The 21,866-nt window shown below is 43.0% G+C and overlaps 1 protein-coding gene and 1 long non-coding RNA gene across 15 annotated transcripts in view; one reads left to right on the top strand and one right to left on the bottom strand.

The window, feature by feature from the left end:
• The window catches only part of CSNK1G1 (casein kinase 1 gamma 1), a 54,636-nt gene that overhangs the window by 32,398 nt on the left and 372 nt on the right, over nucleotides 1-21,866 (bottom strand). For 5 of the 9 annotated variants that reach the window (XM_080980463.1, XM_080980470.1, XM_080980469.1 and 2 more), the window contains exons 1-3: nucleotides 7,589-7,712; nucleotides 2,987-3,378; nucleotides 314-354 (exon numbers count right to left, since the gene is read on the bottom strand). In XM_080980463.1, the coding sequence (XP_080836589.1) occupies nucleotides 314-354; nucleotides 2,987-3,164 (219 nt within the window). In that variant the 5' untranslated portion in view covers nucleotides 3,165-3,378; nucleotides 7,589-7,712. The other 4 variants (XM_080980466.1, XM_080980464.1, XM_080980467.1 and 1 more) reach the window with 3 other exon arrangements.
• Nucleotides 9,397-20,200, top strand: LOC308462735. 6 transcript variants are annotated; one of them, XR_013979283.1, is made up of 5 exons: nucleotides 9,397-9,638; nucleotides 10,285-10,366; nucleotides 10,571-10,734; nucleotides 19,437-19,518; nucleotides 20,015-20,200. It is a non-coding gene; the product is annotated as an uncharacterized lncRNA (long non-coding RNA). The 6 variants fall into 6 exon arrangements; XR_013979285.1 differs by having other exon boundaries at nucleotides 9,397-10,008; XR_013979282.1 differs by lacking the exon at nucleotides 10,571-10,734.

Raw genomic sequence — 21,866 nt, 5'->3', positions numbered from 1 at the left:
CCTTAAAATCTGCGGATGAAGGGAAGGATATAAGTTAAATAAATAAATAAGTTAGAAAGAAGTGACCATTCACTAAAAAATATTATTAAGATACATGGCAGGTTAATAACAAAACAGCTTTCCAAATCTCTTTATGGAAGCATTTCATGAATGTGTTTACAACAGGGAAGTGTTCTACCAAGAATTTAAAAGACAACAGTTTACAGAGATGTCCAGGAAAGCATAGCCTAGATCAACGGGAGAATAATCTAAACTCCTAGTTTGCTTAACACTCAGAATTTCAGAAATGTTTAAAAATTGTACATCTACTCACCAGTTTGATTGCTACGTATTCATTTGTATAAAGATTTTTGCCTGCAATGGAAACAGAGACACAATAAACATCACAATGGTGACAGGTAAGTCAGTATTGCTAGTTTTTCAGGTTTCCAGAATGAAAAGAGGTTTACTCCAGTCTTCACCAACCTGGTCTCTCCAGATATTAGGGCTACAAGGACCATCAGCCCCAGTCAATATGGCTGTGCTGGCTGGCACTGATGGCAGTTGTAGTTCAAAACATCTAGTCTGCTGTATAACTGAATCAATTAAATCTGACTACAGTCGTATTTTGGAAGTCAAATGGAATCCGTTCCAGAAGTCCGTTCAACTTCCAAAATGTTTGAAAACCAAATTGCGGCTTCTGATTGGCTGCAGGAAGCTCCTGCAGCCAATCAGAAGTCACAGAAGCCCCGTTGGACATTTGGCTTCCAAAAATAGTTCACAGACTGGGACACTCGCTTCTGGATTTGTGATGTTTGGGAGCCAAAACATTTGGGAACTAAGCTGTTCAAAAACCAAGATGTGACTGTATGTTATTATGAGTATGTTGTTTATGTGCCAAAAATAATTATATACAATATTAGAGGGGCTAATGTGCAATTCACCTATTCTTTATCACCCATTGTTTTAGAACATAAATTCTTCAATGTTTTAATGTTTCTTTTATATACATTTAATAATACAAAACTATTCAGAGAAAAGTATGGCCAAGAATGTCCCTATGTAGGGGGGGAGGGAACCAAACAAAAATGTTTTAAAAAAATTTTTTAAAAGAAAACTGAGCCTAAACAAACTTAAACAAACCCAAGTTTCACATAAGCACAAAGGTCTTGAAACTGTCAGCTAGATTGCCTACTTCATTTATATACTATTGCTAGTTTAAAGTGTATGCATGACAGTCAATTAAAATATAATTTATATCCAACTTTTATATGAACTATCTCATGCTTATACTTTTCTTCAGAAGCATAACTGAAATTTGAGTTTAAATAAAATTCCTCATTCTTTTGAGGCTCAAATAAAATCACGATAAATGAAACCCTAGTGAGGTTTATTTTACTCCCCAACTAAAACTTGCTGTAAAGTCTTTCCCAAGTAGTGTATCAGCTACAGAGTAAACACAAAGTCCAACCTCTTTGGGGCGAGGGGGAGAAAGGTGAAGAAAGAGCATTCATGTTACAAGGAAGCAACAGTCAAAATTAGGAGCTGCCTACCTGCCCTTCGGTGTTTGGGGCAGGAGAAAAATTAAGGGTCCTGGACAGAGGAGGAAAATATAGGCATGTGTCTTGTATTCAGAATATAAGATTTAAGTTGACTGAACAAGCAAACCACTGATTAGATGTGCAAATCAAACAAGTTATTGATTAGATTTGCATATGGGTAAAAGTATATCAGAAGAAGCACAATTCATTTATTTTTAAATGATGCACATGTGTCATAGCAGAAACCTTAGCATTTCTTTTATGTGTGAGAAAACAGAGAATGTATGGGATTATGGCTGGACAAACCTGAATAGCTAAACTGCCTCATTAGCATTGAGAATTTCAGAGAATTGTGGATGAAATAGTATCTGCATGCATTATAGCTACCTAAGATGTTTTATATGGTGAGTAGCATGTGCTGTTGGTGTGGACAGGGGAAGGCTGACTTTGTCCTTAGCTGGTGGTTTTACCCAGAAGCAAGAAATTTTAGGAATAATATTGTACACACGGATCCCGCTATCAAAACACTTGTTATCTGAAATCTCAGTTATCTGAACACAAAGAATTATACGCAAACTTCACTACATAAGGCTGGCTCAGATATCCGAACAACTGGAGTTTGCCTACCTTCTTACTTGTTTGTGTTTTGCTGGTTGGAGGAAGCAATTTTAGGCAGAAACCATGTGGGGGAGGGGGAGGGAGAGAGATCAGACAAATCAGTTTTTCCTTTGTTTGCCTTTAGCTGATTGGCTGCTGCAGTTTCAGGCAGAGTGGAGGGAGGTAGCAAGGGTTAGAAATGTTCCCATAGGAAAGAATGGATATCATCATCTCATTTTAAGAAACAGCATTCTGCAGCAACCAGTTAAACCAGTACAAACTGGTGGGTATTATACTGGGCTTTAATTATTTTATCTGCTCTAAAAAATAAAAGCAAAATAATTGCTTGTTTATATGGGAAAATTTCATTTAGCAGTATTATGGAACAGAAAATTATATACTGTAGAATTCTGAAAAACAGCCACTCAAGAAAGAACTGCATTAAGCATTGTTTATAAATTTATATAAGCTTCATCATTTTCTGTATATATGGAAATTATTCAGCTAAACCAAGTTATGTATAGTAAAAAATAGCATATTAAAAATTCCTGAGCAGAAAAAAGGGGGGGGGGAAAGAAAGATGTCACCCAAGTAAAGAAGTGTTAATTATAACTTTCATATGAAACAATATGAAAAACATACGTTTTGGATGAGGTATGTATATACTGCAGCAAAAACTGCCTTAGAAAGGGCATCCCCCTTACACAGGAGACAGGGAAATGCCTTTCCTAAGGTGACACCTGCTGTCTGAAGTTTTGACATGTACTGTACATTAACTGCACAATTAGGGACACCTTTTTAGCTGATCAAAAGATTTTAACTAAATAGTGTAGCCCTGTTTACAACCTGTGAAAGTTATATGCTCTTACCTAGCCTGAGCTCTCCGAAATTTCCACTGCCTATCTTCTTGCCAACTCTGAAATTGGGCCCAACCATAAGAACACCAGAGGCTGAAGTGGAACTTGATGCTCGGGAACTGTGTGAACTTCTTGCTGGATTTCCTTTTCCGGTTCGCCTTTCATCTTTCTCCCTAGTAAGATGGTCCATGATCTTAAAATAAAAATATCTTCCAGTGAGCAGGATTTGGACTTTGCACTTATTCTTGAAGAGAGAAATATATATCCAGAAGAATCATTGGGTCAAACTATAAAATCATTTGGAGATCTTTTGGCACCATATCCAGGTTATTCGTGTTCTTCCACCGAACATTCGATGGGCAACTCCAGAGTCCTCCACAAGGTAGGGGAGAATCTTATATAACCTACAACAGAAAAAAGGGCAATTGTAAGATCAAAATCCTATTTATAAAAAGAACTAGCTGTTCACTAAAATAGAATTCAATGATAGCTATTTTGGAATCAGCATTTTCATCAGGTTGCCAGTGTCAGTGTAACCATTTGTTGTTTCTCACTGTGGAAAATATAAACTTGAATAGAGATGGACACTACCCATAGCCATTCCCAGCTATGGAAACGGCAGTTTTCCTCCATTCCAAAAGTCTCACACTTTTCAATCTAAGATATTAGAAGAATATCTTAGCTTTATATCAGTTAACAAAGAAGTGGATCTGGCTACACTTATGAACAATGTTCATGAGTCTAGATGAACAGAACAAAGGGACAAATAACGCTTGACAGAAATAACGCCCAAGAACACAAATGCATTCGTACATCATACAAATCACACAGTTTGTCAGCTAATGCTTTGGGTAAAGTAAGAGTAGCCAGAGTTTAATTTTTAGGTTTGTTATATGCAAGGCTTTTGCATTTCTGCATTATGAATACAATTTCAACATTATATTTTACAAAATTAAGATTACGAATTTTAAACGTTATATGTGCTGTGTAGAATTCTACAAGGCAATCTCAGTCAAACCCCAGAGTTCTCTTAAAGTTTGTTAAATCTGTCTTAATGCAGAAGTGGTTGCTGCTATGTTTTGTAGCATTTTAAATAGTATTTAAAACAAAGTAAGTATAAATACAATTTAAAATGCTACAAAACATAGCAGCAATTGCTTCTGCATTAAAACAGATTTAAAAGACTTTAAATTCTATATTGTATGCATCCCTAGAAGTTTTCAAACTGAAGATGGGGTATGAAATGTTTAACATAAAGTTGGTTTCAAAAGCAGACATGATAAAATTCTTCAACCTAATGCTGATTATATTAAGCATTGTCACTGCTTCAGTTTTTAAATGTTAGAAGGAAAGTCAATTTTACTCACACACACACACTCCAACACTTTTAAATGCCTTATTCATCAAACTGGTATAAGAGAGGCAATACTTCTTTGCCTAACAGTGTACCCTTCACACTTAGCCCCACTAATCATGAAACAAATTTAAAGTCTGTCATTACCGATGGTTACTTGCCCAATCCCCAGCCAAGAACACAAAAGCTAAGTCCTCAGATTCTGGAGACATCACAGACCCAAAACATAATGTCTATTACTGCCAGCTCTAGAGATAGTTGTAAACATTCTCGGTAAATGTATCTCACTAAGAAATAGTTCATATCCATGTACTTTTAAATTTTTCAGCCACATATCAAGTTCTCTGTATCACTATTGCCTAACATTTAAGAATTGTTGTCTGCTTGATATAAAATACTTCCTTTGAGGGAGATTTATAACAGAAAAGTAAAAAAATTAATTAAAATAGTTCCTTAACAGGCTGGGATACTTTTATCTTTAGACTGACCAATTATACTTGCACTTTGACATTAATATGCACATTCAAAGAAAGACAGAGCCTTGTTGACTTAATTTGAATACACCATAGGAATCAGACTTCATTGAAGTTGTGCAGCTTATTTCATATAAGTCAATTTATAAAACAAAACATTAGAAATGACAAGGTTTTATCTTCCTAGGGGCCTGATAACAGCCTATTACCATGAGTTTGGATTGCTTCCCTATTATAAAATCCTAATCCTTCTTGTGTATTAAAGCTGTACATTCAGTTTGACTCAAATTACTCTGATTGCATTAACTTGTATTCCTAATTATATGTACTTTTCTGCTCATCACAGCGCCTCTTCAGCAATACAGTCCTGAAGATTGTCAGAAACTTTTAAGATACAAATAAACTGAGGCTGCATAATAAAGACAAGACAACCTAGTGTCCATGCACTAAACTAACATTACCGTATGGGAACAGTTCTGCTCTAAAACATAATCTCAAACAATAGCCATATCCAAATGCATTTTTAAAAAATGAAATAGAAAGTTACTAATATTGTATTCTGTTATCCTAACTTTTTACTTGCCATATTCTGCTGTTTGACAACCCTAGAATGTATTTTCAGAGCTCCTGAAACCTTTACTTAGTTCAGTCACTCTTTAACTTGCTTAAAAACAGGTAGAGATGGGGGGTTTTAAGTCTGGTACCCGACATTTTCACTAAAGGATAAACTATGTTATATGAACAAAAGAAGCTGTCATATACCAAGTCCGAATATTGGTCCATCTTGCCTAGCCTTGTCCGCTCTGACCAACAGTTTTCCCCAGCTCTACTACCCAAAAGCTAAAAACTGATACTGAACCAAATAACTGATTCATGCAAAGCATTTAGCCTTCCAACAGCGGGACGGGGGGGAAAGAACTGGAGGAGAACCCATATGAACCATTTTCTCTTTTAGAATAAATAATTTGTGAAATGCTTTTTAATAAAGAGTTTTAAAGTATTGTTTTAACAGTACTTTATTCAATCAAAAATAATGTAATACCTTTGTAACACTCTAACAGTATTAGGCAATTACCATTCTCAGCATCGGATTTAGGGAAGTTCAGACAGTTCCCCCCAAAAAGGTGCCGAGCCCAAGGGGTGCATAACAACAATAACAATAACAACAATAACAACAACCACCTATATTTACACGAGTACCTACTCAAACTTAAGGGGGGCATCACATTTTGTCCTTGCTTAAAGGTAAAGGGACCCCTGACCATTAGGTCCAGTTGTGACCGACTCTGGGGTTGCGGTGCTCATCTCGCTTTATTGGCCGAGGGAGCCGGCTTACAGCTTCTGGGTCCTGTGGCCAGCATGACAAAGTCGCTTCTGGCGAACCAGAGCAGCGCACGGAAACGCCATTTAACTTCCCGCCGGAGCGGTATCTATTTATCTACTTGCACTTTGACGTGCTTTCGAACTGCTAGGTTGGCAGGAGCAGGGACCGAGCAACGGGAGCTCACCCCATCACGGGGATTCGGACCGCCGAACTTCTAATCAGCAAGTCCTAGGCTCTGTGGTTTAACCCTTGCTTAGGGCACCATATTACCAAAGCCAGCCTCTGACTCTGTACACTGTAGACATGTACAACTCAAAGCTATTTCTGTTAAGATGAGAAAGCCTACTGTTTTCCCCACAAGAAAATTCCACATCTGTTGAGGGAACAGCACTTTTGCTAGAAGAAACTTCCATATACATTCATTCCACTTAATAGATTTTTGTACACAGCCACTAGATATGTCACTGCACATGAGAATCTCCTCACGCTCACCCACTAAAAGATAGTAGTTGTTGCTGGGCAAGGCAGTGGTGGTGACAGCAGCTCAGATAACTTAAGATGCCTCCACAAGTTCAAAATATGCAAGACAAACTAGCTTAAAATATTGGTTAATGGCCATTCAAGCTCACCAATCAGTTGGCATTTTACTGTCCAGTCCATATGTGGATATTGCACCATACGAAGTGTAAGGTGGCTTTGTGATCTCATTTGGATGGAACTGAGAGGCCACTGCCAGTCAGAGTAGACAATACTTCACAAGATGGATCAACTGTCTGACCTGGTATAAGGCGGCTTCCTATGTAAATTATGTATAAAGGTAAAAGGTAAAGGTACCCCTGCCCGTACGGGCCAGTCTTGACAGACTCTAGGGTTGTGCGCTCATCTCACTCTGGAGGCCGGGAGCCAGCGCTGTCCGCAGACACTTCCGGGTCACGTGGCCAGCGTGACGAAGCTGCTCTGGCGAACCGGCACCAGAGCAGCACACGGAAACGCCGTTTACCTTCCCACTATAAAGCGGTACCTATTTATCTACTTGCACTTAAGGGTGCTTTTGAACTGCTAGGTGGGCAGGAGCTGGGACCGAACGACGGGAGCTCACCCCGCCACGGGGATTCAAACCGCCGACCATGCGATCGGCAAATCCTAGGCGCTGAGGTTTTACCCACAGCGCCACCCGCGTCCCTGAAATTATGTATACCAGGCTGCAAAAGCAAAAGATAAAAAGCCCAAGTAGAAAATACAAAAGAAACAGAATTCCAATTTGCTTCATTTCTGTCTAGGAAAAAGGTAATGTCAGATGTAGTACTGTAATGCAGATATGTTTGAAAAACTGTATGATCTGATTTTGTGAAAATTTAAGGCAATATCTAATTTTCCGTATTTTTTTAATGGCTGCTATAATAGGCTATTTTTCTAACTACTATCCTCTTAGACTCCCCATTAACCTAATTATTTTGACATACCTGGCTCAGAAAGGATAGGTACAATAGCATTTTGTCGTTTAACCCAAGAAAAATCTTTATGTTCCAAGTTACATGTCTTCTGTAAAACCCAATTGGCCGGTTGATGTTGAGAAGCTGCATCACCCTAGAATGTGAGAGACTCATAGAACTTAGGTGGCTGTGATAACATAATGCTGTTCAAGTGTTATTCAGCGAGTATAATCACAACCGTTAGGAAGGCAAGGAGTCCTCACGTTGAATAATATTTTGCCGTTTAAAAATAGTAAGTAATAATCGAAAAGTCACGTGTATTATTTTGAAGTCATGTGTATTACACTTAGAATTTACTGAGCACTTTAAAAACTATGGGTTGTATCCAGCTAAGTTCTACCCTGAGTAGACACACTGAAATTAAGATCTCTATATTAGTCACATCCATTAATTTTAGTAGTGAGCATGACTAAAATTGGATACAATTCTATTATGCACAGCACTGACTCTGTCCAACAAGATTTATAAATCAATACATACTGGAATTATTCTCTTTCTGCAAGTTCTTTAGCACTTAAAAGAGTTCTGTGAAGGAAGAATAATCCTAATATTTCATATGTCTACTTTGTGTATATGACCAACCAACCAACAGCTCATCTTTCTGGTCTGTAGAAACAGATATCTTTCTGCTCATATTCAGGCATGAAAAGACAGAACACAAAACTATTAATGTTTAGCCCAGAATAAAACAGTTTAATCACTTGGTGTCAAGAATGAATGAGAAGTATGTCTACTGGGGCTGGAGAGGTATTTGGAGCCATGCTTTATCTATAGCTGCATAAAAAGCTGGGACCAGAGCAATATTCCAAAAGTTTCAGCAATGACAAGCAAGTCTTCACCAGAGGTACTCAATACCGTGTTAGAAACTCAGATATGTAAGCTATTCACTAAATGGCTCCTTAAACCTAGACTATGGGCGCAACAACAGAATGTCTAGTCACCACCGGGAGGGGGGGGGGGGAGATTGTGTATATTGTCAATGTTAATATATTTTACAATTCAGTCACACATTTTAACAATTACGGTAATCTTTTTTTCAAAACAAGTGAACTAATATACAATTCACACCAATGACTCATTTTTAATAACACATTTTTCATGGCAATTATTAACGGACCACCAGAAACATTAATGGGGGTTAGCCTCAGCAGTACAGTGGTGCCCCGCAAGACGAATGCCTCGCAAGACGGAAAACCCGCTAGACGAAAGGGTTTTCCGTTTTTGAGTTGCTTCGCAGGACGAATTTCCCTATGGGCTTGCTTCGCAAGACGAAAATGTCTTGCGAGTCTTGAGATTTTTTTTCGCTTTTCCCCCCCTTTTTCTAAGCCGCTAAGCCTTTAATAGCCTTTTAGCAGCTAATCCGCTAAGCCAATAAGCCTTTAATAGCCGCTAAACCGCTAATAGCGCTAATCCGCTAATAGGGTTGCTTCGCAAGACGAAAAAACCGCTAGACGAAGACACTCGCGGAACGGATTAATTTCGTCTTGCGAGGCACCACTGTAGTGGACAATCATAAGTCATTTGAACAATTAATATTTATAAATACGGGTATGTACAGAGATACTCTTAACCAAATATATTAAGTCGCAGGTTCATCAAGTACTGCAGTCACAGTTAAATATGTTTGTTATATCAGAATTCTTGGAAGAACAGGCCTAACTGCAGAATCCTAAACATTTCAACACAGAAATAGATGCTACTGAATTCAAAAGAGGCTGCTCTCAGGCAAACGGGATTGGGATCACAACCTAATTCATTATTTTTCAGCAGTACCTCTATAATAGCATGTTTATGAATACTCCATTCGCAAGATAACATGTTTTGCTGGACTGCCTGTACAGCTGAGTCTTCAGAATCTTGTTACCTAAAAGGTTTTGGGTACTTGGGATGCCACATTTCTTGTGGCATGTAAGCTCAGAGACCAGGGGCGGTGGTGGCTGTTGTCCAGTGGACTCCCACGGAGAGAGGAGAGAAGAGGAGGCCGAGGGAACACTTCACAAGGGAGGGTGTTCAAAAAGAGGTGAGGGGCTGCCCGCAGGCAACAGGGGAGCTGCAGAAAGAATGGTTGGTCAAGGGAGCAGTGGACTCAGAAAGGTTGAAAACCTCTGGTGTACATGATCAACATCCAGCTCAATTGTCTACCAGCTTGCACTGCTCAGATTAGAACTCTAACACATATGTTACTATTATTATAGTTGTTGTTTTTGTTGCTGTGGTAATTTTCAGCAAAGTTCCATGATTCCTACTGGGGCAAAACCCTAGCATGTGCAAGCTTGACTCAACAACAGATGGCAACATTCTTTCTTTAGAATTTAGACAGCAACCCTATGGAAAACTTCACACATATATTTTAAAATCAACTAAGACTGCCATCCTCAGTCCACTTATCTGTAAATAAGCTTCAATGAATTCAATGGGATTAGCTTGAGTAGGCATGTATAGGATTGCATTGTAAATGTATCTATACTGGGGAGGTAAAATAATTGGGAGCTGAGTCCTGTGGTATGGAGTACGATGAAATACTTCCACCTTTTCCTCTCTGTATCCATACTGAATGAACTCTGATTTCAGTAAGCAGCACTGTATAGTGCTAAAGTTAGGGGGCTAAGTGGCACTGGTACACTCAAAATATAAAACAATAATTATCATAAGTCTTTCTTTTTCAGAAAACAAATAACAAATGTATCATGGCAGGAGCTTTCATGGACCACTGTTCAATCCAGATGCATGAAGTTTTTATCCCAGATTGTAAGTAAATGTGCGTGGCATGGTATATTTGTATACAGACATATACACATGTTAGGTAGGTGGAGTGTAAACAGTGAGATTAAATGGAAAAACTAAATCCAGATTTTCCACATTTCATTTCCCTCTGATTTCACTGCTTACAATAAGCACCTGATAAATTTTGGGGTAATACTAATATTAACAGTCTTCCAACATTTATAACAGGCCTCTGTCTCCTCAGAAGTAATCCTCTCTGGGCTCTAGAGGACTTACTCTCAAGGACCGAAGTCTTATTTTACTAATCCTGAGGGAAAGAAGAAACTTTACAACTTCTATAATGAAAGGAGAGTCAAGCCCAAATTCTTAAAGAAGGAAAGTAGGCAATGGAGGTGGGAGGAACAAAAGCTTGCATAATCTCCCCTCTTTCTTCCAAATGTCCTCATCAGCTGCTATTTCTGACAACAGAACAAGGGGGCAACAAAATATATTATTTGGGGGACAAGTTGGTGATGGTAACTGTCAGGGAACTGCCATCGGAAGGAAGGGAAGTGAAAGGGCTCACACAGGTTGGGAGAGACTCAGCAGCTGAAGAGGGAACCAGTAGGGGGAGAGGAGCTGAGCTGAGGGAAAGGGAGCTGGAGGGATGGCTCAGAGACACTTCCAGCGAAAACAGTGGGGAGGTTTCAGGACCTCCTGTAGGGACACCCACTCCTCGCCGGAAACTGTCACGCAGAGAGTCCAGAAGACGTGTTTCCGTTAAGGAGCTTTTATGTTGGAAGCGATTCCGAAAGCAACCACTGTCGGAATCTGCCAGCGACTGACGGAGCCATGTTTAAGGGGCTCCGTTACAGACAGAGGTTTGCAAACTTGACCAAACTCTGAGGGACTTGGATTTTACACACAAGCAGCTCATCGTCCCATCACAGCATTCCGACAGTCTTCGTGAGCAGCTTGTGCAGGAGAAGGCATCATGAGCAACCCAGCCGGAACCGGAGAAGCAGGAGCTGGAGCGGGTCCAAGCCTGGAAGAAAGGTACCAGGTGTTGGAGGTCCAGCTAGCGCTGCAGACGGCGAGGCTTGAGGAGAGGAGGGCTCAGGATGCAGACAAAAAGGGGAAAGACACCCAGCTCGTCAGAAAGGTACCAGGATTGGTGCAGAAGTTTGGGGGGGAGCCCAAAGACTATCATGGCTTTCGGACAGAGATGCAATATGCCCTCAATCTGCAGTTTGATGAATTCCCTGACGAGGAATCACGAGTGGCTTTCGTGATTGGGCATCTTGAAAAGGGGGCGAGAGACTGGGTTAGACCCCTGATGGCAGCGAATAGTGACGTCCTAAAGGACACGATGAAGTTCTTTCGCGCCATGGATCTGATGTTTTCCAGCGATATTGAACAGGGAGTGGTCCGCAGACAGTTAATGGCTTGCAAACAGGGGAGCCGATCTGTCCGTGAGTACTGGACTGAGTTCACCATGTTGATCCATAAATTGGGGTGGGATCTATCGGCGGAACCCATTCAAATGCTCTTTGAAGAAGGGCTTTCTTCGGCTGTGAAAGACGAACTTTCCCGGGCGCCCAGGGCGGAGTCTATGGACCAGCTGACCAAATCAGCGCTGACCATAGGAGCGCGCCAGGAGGCGAGAGCATTGGAGAGGCGGGAAGGGAAGGGGGAACGTTGGAAGGAGTTCCGCATTCCAGACATTCCAGAGCCAACTTTCCCGCCGGCAGAGCCGATGGAAATCGGAACAGCGCGCGCGCGCGCAGTTTCAAAGCCCAGTGAGGGGGGAAAGAAGGAGGGAAAAGGCGCCCGGAAATGCTATCTCTGCCAACAGCCAGGTCACTTTGCCAGAGTCTGCCCCCAGAGGAAGGAATGGCAAGGGATGGTAGGAGCTGTGGAGGGAAGAGAGGAAGAAATACCGAAGCAAGTAAAAGCCAACGCCTGGCTGCCACCGTCGGGGCACAGCAGCCAGGCCAAAGAGCAGTGAAAGTGCCCACGCCAGAACCTCCTAAACCCGCCCTAGTGATAGAAGTGGCGCTAGAGCTGCCAAACGGACACCCTCTAAAGATAAAGGCGCTGTTGGACTCAGGCAGCTCCTGCAATTTCATGAGCAAAGAGTTTGCAGCTGAACACCAGATACAGACGATCCCTTTAAGCAACCCCCTGCAGGTGACCACGATCGATGGCAGGGAGCTGTTGGGAGGAGAAGTCAGCTTGCAGACCGTCCCAATGATAATGAAGGTGGCAAGGCACACCGAACTGATAGCGTTTAATGTGGCCACCTTGGGAGGAGCTCCCATTATATTGGGGATGAGCTGGCTAGCGTTACATGATCCGCTGGTGGGCTGGCATCAGAGAGTGGTTTCTTTTGGTTCAGCACATTGCTTAGAACACTGCAAAGAGGGAAAGGGTTTGGCAGGGGCCCAAGCCACCCTAGCAGGGACTGAAGTAACGGAGAACGTGAAGGTACCACGACAATACGCAGATCTCCGCGACGTCTTCAGCGAAAGGGAAGCTGACCAACTACCCCCGCATAGACCCTTTGACTGTCAAATCAATTTACTCCCTGGGGCACAGCTCCCTGTAGGCAAGCTGTACGCCATGTCAGACAGAGAGATGCAGGAGCTAAGAGAGTTCATTGACAAGAACCTGAAGAGAGGGTTCATCAGAGAGTCCAGGGCGGTGGGGGGCAGCCCAGTGTTTTTTGTGGATAAAAAAAACACGAACAAGCCGAGGCTTGTGTGTGACTTCAGGGCCTTAAATGCAGTGTCAGAACCAGTAGCTTTCCCTATGCCCAGGATTGACGACATTTTGACAAGGGTCAGGAAGGGAAAGATTTTTACTAAACTGGACCTAAGGGGGGCGTACAACCTGATACGAATAAGGAAGGGGGATGAATGGAAAACCACCATGTTCACCCCTTTGGGGGCATTTGAATATTTAGTTATGCCCTTCGGCCTACAAGGAGGCTCCGCGTGCTTTCAATCGTTTATGAACCACGTCCTGGGGCCTTTGCTTTACAAGAATTGTGTGGCCTTCTTAGACAACGTGTTGGTGTATTCTGAGAATGAGGAGCAGCATGTGAGAGACGTCAGAGAAGTGTTGAGCAGGCTGCAAGCCAACCAGCTGTGGTGAAACTGGAGAAGTGTCAGTTTCATACCAAGGAGGTGGAATTCCTGGGGTATCGCCTGTCAGACAAGGGATTGGCCATGGATCCCGGCAAGGTCCAGGCGGTGCTGGAATGGAAAACACCCAAAACAAGGAAGGATGTGCAGAGGTTCCTAGGATTTGGGAACTTCTATCGTAAGTTCATCCGAAACTTTGCCCACCTGACGGCGCCCATTACGGACTGTCTCAGCAGTAAGAAGAAGTTCGTTTGGACTGAGGAGGCGGAGCGAGCATTTGAGGAACTAAAAAGGGCCTTCGCCTCGGAACAACAACTCCTGCATGTGGATTTACAAAAACCGATGAGAGTGGAAACTGACGCATCAGACAGAGCGATTGGGGCGGTGCTTCTGCAGCCAGGGAAGGAGGAGTCAGAGTGGAGACCGTGTGCCTTTTTTTCGCGAAAGCTGAACAAATCCGAGAGGAACTACACGGTGTATGACCGAGAACTACTAGCCATTCATGAGGCGTTCCGGAGATGGAGGCACCTGCTAATTGGCGCACAACATAAGGTGCAAGTGTGCACTGACCACAAGAACCTAGAGTATTGGAGGACGGCACGAGTGCTCAACCAACGGCAAGTGAGATGGGCCCAGGAGTTCTCCAAATTTAACTTTGAGATTTGTTACGTGCCAGGCCCAGAGAACATTAGGGCGGACGCTCTCTCACGCAAACCTGAATATTTGGAGGGGGAGGGAGCACCCGAAGAGAGACATGTCATTCCAGAGGACCGCTGGGTGTGTGGGGCGGCATTGGTGGGACAAAGAGAACTGGTAGAGGAAACAGAGAATGATGAATACGCCCAGAATAAGCTCAGAGGTCTTAGGGGTGAGGGAGAGGAACCAGGGGGTTTCGAGGAAAGAAATGGAGCTTTGTATTACAAAGGGGCACTGTATATCCCTGAAGGAGACTTAAGGGGGAGGGTACTCAAGCAGTTGCACGACAGCCCCACGGCGGGGCATTTTGGACAACACAAAACCATGTGGTTGGTCACCAGGGAATTTTGGTGGCCTAAGGTGAGGGAAGATGTACGGGAGTATGTAAGAGGGTGTGAGCAATGCCAGCGAGCCAAAGGGGAGAGGCGGGCACCAGCGGGGCTATTAGAACCCTTACCAACCCCAGAACGACCTTGGGAGGCAGTGTCGATAGATTTTATGACTGATCTGCCGAAGTCCAAGGGGAAAACAGCCATCATGGTGGTGGTAGACCTACTAACAAAGATGTGCCACTTTGTAGCCTGCTCGCATGCAGTCACGGCGGAAGAGACAGCGAAGTTATTTGTAGAACACATTTTTAGGTTGCACGGGGTGCCATTGAGGGTGGTCTCAGACCGAGGAAAACAATTTACTTCCAGGTTCTGGAGGAAGCTCATGAGCTTACTGCAGGTGGAGGTCAACTTTTCGACTGCCCGGCACCCTGAAACCAACGGGCAGGCGGAAAGAGCAAACGGGGTCCTCCAGCAATACCTGAGGTGTTATGTCAATGACAGAGAGAATGACTGGGTAGAAAAGTTGGCGCTGGCGGAATTTGCCTACAACAATGCCGAGAATGTGTCCACAGGGATGAGCCCCTTCTTGGCTAATTATGGGTGTCATCCCAGGGCTTTCCCAGGGGGAGAAGGGGAGAGATGGGGTGTCCCGGCAGCCGAGCATTTTGTAGAAGAAATGGAAGCAATCCATCGTCAGCTCCAACTCAACTTAGAAAGGGCGAAGGAAGAATACAAGAGGCAGGCAGACAAGAACCGAAGGGAAGGTGAAACCATAAGGGTGGGAGATAGGGTGTGGCTGTCAACCCAAGGGTTGCCGTTCAAAGGAGGTTGTAAGAAATTAAGACCCAGGAGATTGGGTCCCTTTGAGGTCATTCAACAGGTCAACCCAGTGGCTTTCAGGCTCCGGTTACCCAACCACATGAAACTGCACCCAGTATTTCACAGGTCGTTACTGTCACCGTATGAGGGGGGACGAGAAGGGATGGCCACTCGGGGACCGGTCATAGAAGAAAGGGAATGCAGCAGCCATGTGGCAGAAATCCTCGACGCCAGGTGGAAGGGGGATCAGGTGGAGTATTTGGTAGCGTGGGAAGGAGAACCGGAGTCAGAAAACACTTGGGTAATGGCAGAAGATATCAATGACGAGGTATTGATAGAAACGTTCCATCAAAGGTTCCCAAGGAAACCTCAGCCTGTGGAGAGGTTCCGGAGGGAATACTTTGGGACCACCGATGAGGAGGAGGAGTTGGAAGGATTCTCGGAATCGGAAGGGGAAGGGGAGATGGACTCTGAGGAGGAGTACTTCGAGACCAGGAACCGCAACAGGTGGAGAGAAGTGTTCGGGACATCGGAAGATGAAGGAAGTTCATTCCGGGGTTTTGCCTCCTCACCGCCCGTAGAGGAGGGGGCGAGAGGGGATGAAGGGGGCCCTGGAGGGGAGGTGGATGTCAGGGAACTGCCATCGGAAGGAAGGGAAGTGAAAGGGCTCACACAGGTTGGGAGAGACTCAGCAGCTGAAGAGGGAACCAGTAGGGGGAGAGGAGCTGAGCTGAGGGAAAGGGAGCTGGAGGGATGGCTCAGAGACACTTCCAGCGAAAACAGTGGGGAGGTTTCAGGACCTCCTGTAGGGACACCCACTCCTCGCCGGAAACTGTCACGCAGAGAGTCCAGAAGACGTGTTTCCGTTAAGGAGCTTTTATGTTGGAAGCGATTCCGAAAGCAACCACTGTCGGAATCTGCCAGCGACTGACGGAGCCATGTTTAAGGGGCTCCGTTACAGACAGAGGTTTGCAAACTTGACCAAACTCTGAGGGACTTGGATTTTACACACAAGCAGCTCATCGTCCCATCACAGTAACCCACCTTCCCCTTCCATGTTGTCCTCTGCTCAGTTTTCAAAAATTAATTTGATAAACACACTCACTGACATGATCTTTCTGATGTTTGGCAGCACTTCATCTTCAAGTCCACCAAGCCTACCCCTCTCTCTCAACTCACAAACCTTTCAGGCAAAGCAATAAAAATATTAGAAAGGCAAGCTATAGCCTGCCACACTCACACTCTTAATGTAGCTCCTCTGCTCTCTGAATGAATAAAAGATAAAGATTGGAAAATGCTGCAAACTGGATTGGTTGGAGGCATTGATTGGGACCACCCTTTCTCTACGGTATATTGCTCTGTCCTGAAGGCCTGCTGAATGTTGGGAGGGAGGGTTAATAGAGGGGTGCTCCATCCCAATGCCCTCCCTCAGGTTTTTCTGTGTATGAAGGAAAGAGCTGATATGGGGGGAATTGTCCCCACCACAGCAAACAGGGGTGAGACCTAGCAACACATCATATAGTGATTGTTCAATGGATGCATGCATGCTGAGGCTTGTAGCTGCCTGGCCTTCAGAGGAAGACTGAAAATGGAGTCCAGAGAGATTGAGAGAGTAATTTGGTGAAGGCCGGGTGGGGGCAAAGAGTGGAGCTCTGATGGGGGCAATCATCATAATCTAAAGTGAAATCCCCTTTGAGAGATGGATTAATGAGTGTGTGTTGCAGGGAGAATAACAGAGACTGGGTTCTTCTGGCTTTAAGAGTTCTGGAATTATTGGGAGAGCAATGCTCCACTTGTGCAAACTCACCGTCATCCCCAACACTCTAAACCAGAAGAACAAAGCAGAAGCAGAGCTTAGAATTTGACTGGGGTTTGGAGTCTTGCTCTGAAAATGAACAAGCCAAGATGAGTTCCACTTCTCTGGACAGGCAAGCAAATGCCGTGACCTAAATTTACCAACCCACCATATACAGTGGTACCTCAGGTTAAGAACTTAATTTGTTCTGAAGTTCCATTCTTAACCTGAAACTGTTCTTAACCTGAGGTACCACTTTAGCTAATGGGGCCTCCCACTGCTGCCACACCGCCACCGCCCAATCTCTGTTCTCATCCTGAAGCAAAGTTCTTAACCTGAGGTACTATTTCTGGGTTAGAGGAGTCGGTAACCTGAAGCATCTGTAACCTGAAGCATCTGTAACCCGAGGTACCACTGTATATCAATGTCTATAAACATTTTGAATAAATCTGCATAGTTTAGCCACTTATTTGTAGTTCAGTCAACAGCTAAAAGTGGTTACCATGGATGCAGTTCACAGTTGTACCCACGCATCAGTGCTGAGAAACTGAACAAGTAGGTGGCTACAGGATATCTGAACCCTGATAGCGCAAAGAGGCTGGATTTTTTCTGCAGCAATAAGTTCTACTGCACCCATAAATCATAGGTTGGAATAAATTATCTTAATAGTTATGCTCTCTCCAGGTTACATAAGTTTCCCAGTAATGAAAAGCAGCGTAATAGCAAATGCCACACAGACGTTCTACCATGGCAGGCATCATTGCTCAGTCATTTTGTGTTTATAAAGCACCTACAATAAGCTGTATATAATAACTAGGTAAAATGGTAACCAAGGCCTTGCCCACCTATTTATCATAAAAGTGTTCAGAAGACAGCACCAAATGAAGCTTTCTGTTTTTTAACATGAAACAAAAGCTTCAACTATTTTAACTGGTCTTAGACCCCACATACAGTATATGGAAACCTAATACATACTCATCTGTACTGTAATCCAAACCAAGGCTACTAACATATCTAAAAGCATGCCTAACAGAAATGTTACACAGCCTCTAGATTGAGTTCAAAGCATTTCCCTGGGTTATCCATTCCAATGAATAATAATAATAATAATAATAATTTATTTGTACCCCGTCCATCTGACTGGGTTGCTCCAGCCACTCTGGGAGGCTTCCAAAGTATATCAAAACATAATAAAACATTTAAAAGCTTCCCTTTACATAATAATAGTAATAACAATAATTTATTATTATGAGCAGATGACCACCTTGAAAGGAGGCTCCCACTGCAGTTCCCTAATATTTTCGCGATCTGCATGTGGGTTGGTAGCTGTTCAAGGTACAGTTGAGTTTACATTTGCAAGGTCTGTGCCATAAACAGCTTTATAAAAACAAACACAGTCACTTTGAACTAGTCCCAGAAGTTAATACGGAACCAATGTAATGCTGCAACACTGGTAGGACCAATTTCCTCTTCCCAGTATCAGTTAGGTAGGGCAGGATGCAGCATTTTGCACCAGATGTTCCAAACCACGCACAGGCCAACTCAGCCCTCCAGATGTTTTGGGACTACAACTTCCATCATCCCTAGCTAACAGGATTAGTGGTCAGGGATGATGGGAATCCCAAAACATCTGGAGGGCCGAGTTTGCCTATGCCTGTTCCAAACCATTTTCAATAGTAACTCCACGTTAACCACAATGTAGCAGTCAATCCTATAAATTGCACAATGAATAAAGACTACTGCAAACAAAGTGTCACAAAGATAAGAAAGATTCAAGATTCAGTACAGTGGTACCTCGGGTTACATACACTTCAGGTTACATACGCTTCAGGTTACAGACTCCGCTAACCCAGAAATATTACCTCGGGTTAAGAACTTTACTTCAGGATGAGAACAGAAATCATGCTCCAGCGGCGCGGTGGCAGCAGGAGGCCCCATTAGCTAAAGTGGTGCTTCAGGTTAAGAACAGTTTCAGGTTAAGAACGGACCTCTGGAACAAATTAAGTACTTAACCCGAAGTACCACTATACAAAGAAACCTCTACGTGGCACATACCCTGCACACACACCCCAACACCCCTGTCACTGCTGGATTCACTTTCACTATCCCCTCAAAAATAGCTACCAGGCATTAGTTTAGAACTGGCACCACTATTCTATCTTGTACTTTAAAAATGACAAATTGAACTTAAGTGAGTTATTGAATGATCCTGAATTCTAAATCCCCAGTGCCTCTATATAGATACTGAACAACAAAATCACCTTTCTGAAATGTGCTGGATTCTATTAAAGACAACTAATTTAAGTATAAAAATCTGTCATTTTCAGCTACCAGGTGTATACTGCAGGCAGAAGTTTGAAAGTTTGCAAATCACATGGGAAGAACACCCTTATTGCACAAGTAGAGCAGGTAAGTCTAAGCGACATCAATCCCATAAATTAGCCATGGCTCCAGCAATTTATGAACCTAACATGTTTGATAAATCAACACTAGTACCACACACTGCTAAAATAATTTAGTCACATTCCAGTACAGCGGTACCTTGGTTTGCAACCGCTTTGATTTACAACCGTTTTCTATTACAACCACGTCAAACCCGGAAGTGTGTGTCCCTTTTTTTGGATTACAACCAATTTTTTTTTTGGGAGGCCCCATTGCCGAAAACACGCCTTGGGTTACAACCTGTTTTGGTTTACAACCAGACCTCCAGAACGGATTATGGTTGTAAACCAAGGTACCACTGTAATATCAATGATGCTAACTCCTAGATGTGTACTTAAATGTCAGGCTACCAGAATAAAAATTGCTAAAATTTTATTTTTGCTTGTGTCTGTGAAATTTGCTCTATTTCTGAATCATGCAGCCTTCAGTTTTAGTAACAATTTTTTAAAAATCTATTCTACAGCTTTCTAACAGGAAGAGAGTGACCATTTTAGGAGCGCCCAATGTTTGTAGCTGCTCACGCGCACATTGCATCAAACCCGGAAGTGACGCAAAAACATTACAAAAAGAGGTGGAACAGGTTGGGGCATTTGCAGGCTTTTTCAATGGTGTTTCAAATATACACAATGTGTCGTGCCTTGGAACAAAACCCTGCATAAATTGGGAGTTTTCTGAAGGTGCAGAGTGACAGGTCACTCACGGTAGTGGAGATCGAAACATCTTCTGGTAATATACTTCATATACCACATATAAGATTCACTCAGGTCCTAACAAAGAATTAAACAAACTTGCTGCCCCCCCCCGAAATAAACAAGTTGTATTTTATAAATAATGTAGTGCAGAAGCATATGCAGGCATTCCATCTGCACTACAATAAGACAGCCAAACTTTAAGCATGACTTGAGAGACTGATTTAAAAAGACCTAGTTTCAAGTAACTATGTTTAAGATTACCTCTGGTTTTCAGCTGCATATTTTTAACAAATACAGAGATACACTAGTATAATTTTGGCACACATCTTGGCATCCTTGGGACACCATATGAATCTTGCACACATGGTAGTATCAACTGGACAAACACCAAATAAACGATTTTTAAAAAAATTACAAGCTAATACAATCCGAACAGCAAATTATTTTTCTTCATACAAACAATCCTCTTTCAGCCCCAAAACTAGTAAACTGCAGAAACAAGGCATATTAAGAAGCACAGCAACAGATCAGCATTAGTTTAGATCTCTACATATAGGGTAATAACAATAAACTGCTGCATTTTGTCTATGGAATCATCAAGGCTTAGAGAAGAAAAACAATATGCTCAACAGGCCCATAGCAGAAAGAAAGCAGAAAAACTTCCAAGTTCCTTTAATGGAGTCACATCCTTACTCTTCCTAAATTGTTTAGCTTGGCTTCCTACACAGAGGAGCAAAAGGCTGCATGCTCCGGATATGAAGGATCTGACCTACAGAGCATTTCAAAATTGCCAGAAACTTGACTCATAAACACTATGTGTGACCCCCCAACAGGTTTAAAGAAAAAAAGACAAACCATGTTTTCCACACCATGTGCAGCTGCTAGCCAGTGGAAGTGTGTTTCACGGGATTTGTGCGTCACAACCCTGTATCAGAAATATCCTTTTAAAAAAGACTGACAACCAAACATACGATTTCCTAATCTTTGGCAGCATTATTTTGTATAGTGCTCCTTAATTTACCAATACCGCCCCAATATGACCAAATCTTGTAGACAAAAGGCTGAGCTAGACAGACCATTGGCCTGAACCCCTAACAGCAATTTGGTCTCCTTTGACGGTAGGAAGCATCATAGCAGCAGCACTATTGTCTTCTCCAAAGGCAGGGCAAAACCTGGAAGCTACGAAACTAGGAGGCTTTCTCTCTCACACACGCGCGCGAACTTTTTGATGAAATACCCCTTAGGAGTCAGTCCTTCGTGGTGAGCAGCAGCTCAGCATTTTGCTAGAGTACATCGAGTTAGGGCATCTACAATCACCATTATTATTCTGAAAACAGGTTGCAGCGGAAAAGCAACACACACACAAAGAACCCTGGAAACACCTGCGCAAAAGCTCCTGCATGGCTGAAAAGGCTCCGTTCTTCAGCATGGAGGGAGAAAGGCGAAACTCTGCTCCAGGCATCCCACCCCCCAAAAAAAACGGGGCACACGAAGCCTCCACTTTGGGCAACCACAGCATACGCGCTTCACGCCAGGCGCGCCAAGTGTTATCAGGGAAGCGAGGCCTGGGCAAGTCAGAACATGCCTGAGCCGAGGGAGCCCCCCCTCCCCAAATCCCCTCTT

This window comes from Podarcis pityusensis (assembly GCF_964106645.2).
Source record: "Podarcis pityusensis genome assembly, chromosome: 14".
NCBI classification, from domain to species: domain Eukaryota; kingdom Metazoa; phylum Chordata; class Lepidosauria; order Squamata; family Lacertidae; genus Podarcis; species Podarcis pityusensis.
The sequence above is the reverse complement of the archived record's forward strand: the minus strand, read 5'-3'. Positions and strand labels throughout refer to the sequence as shown.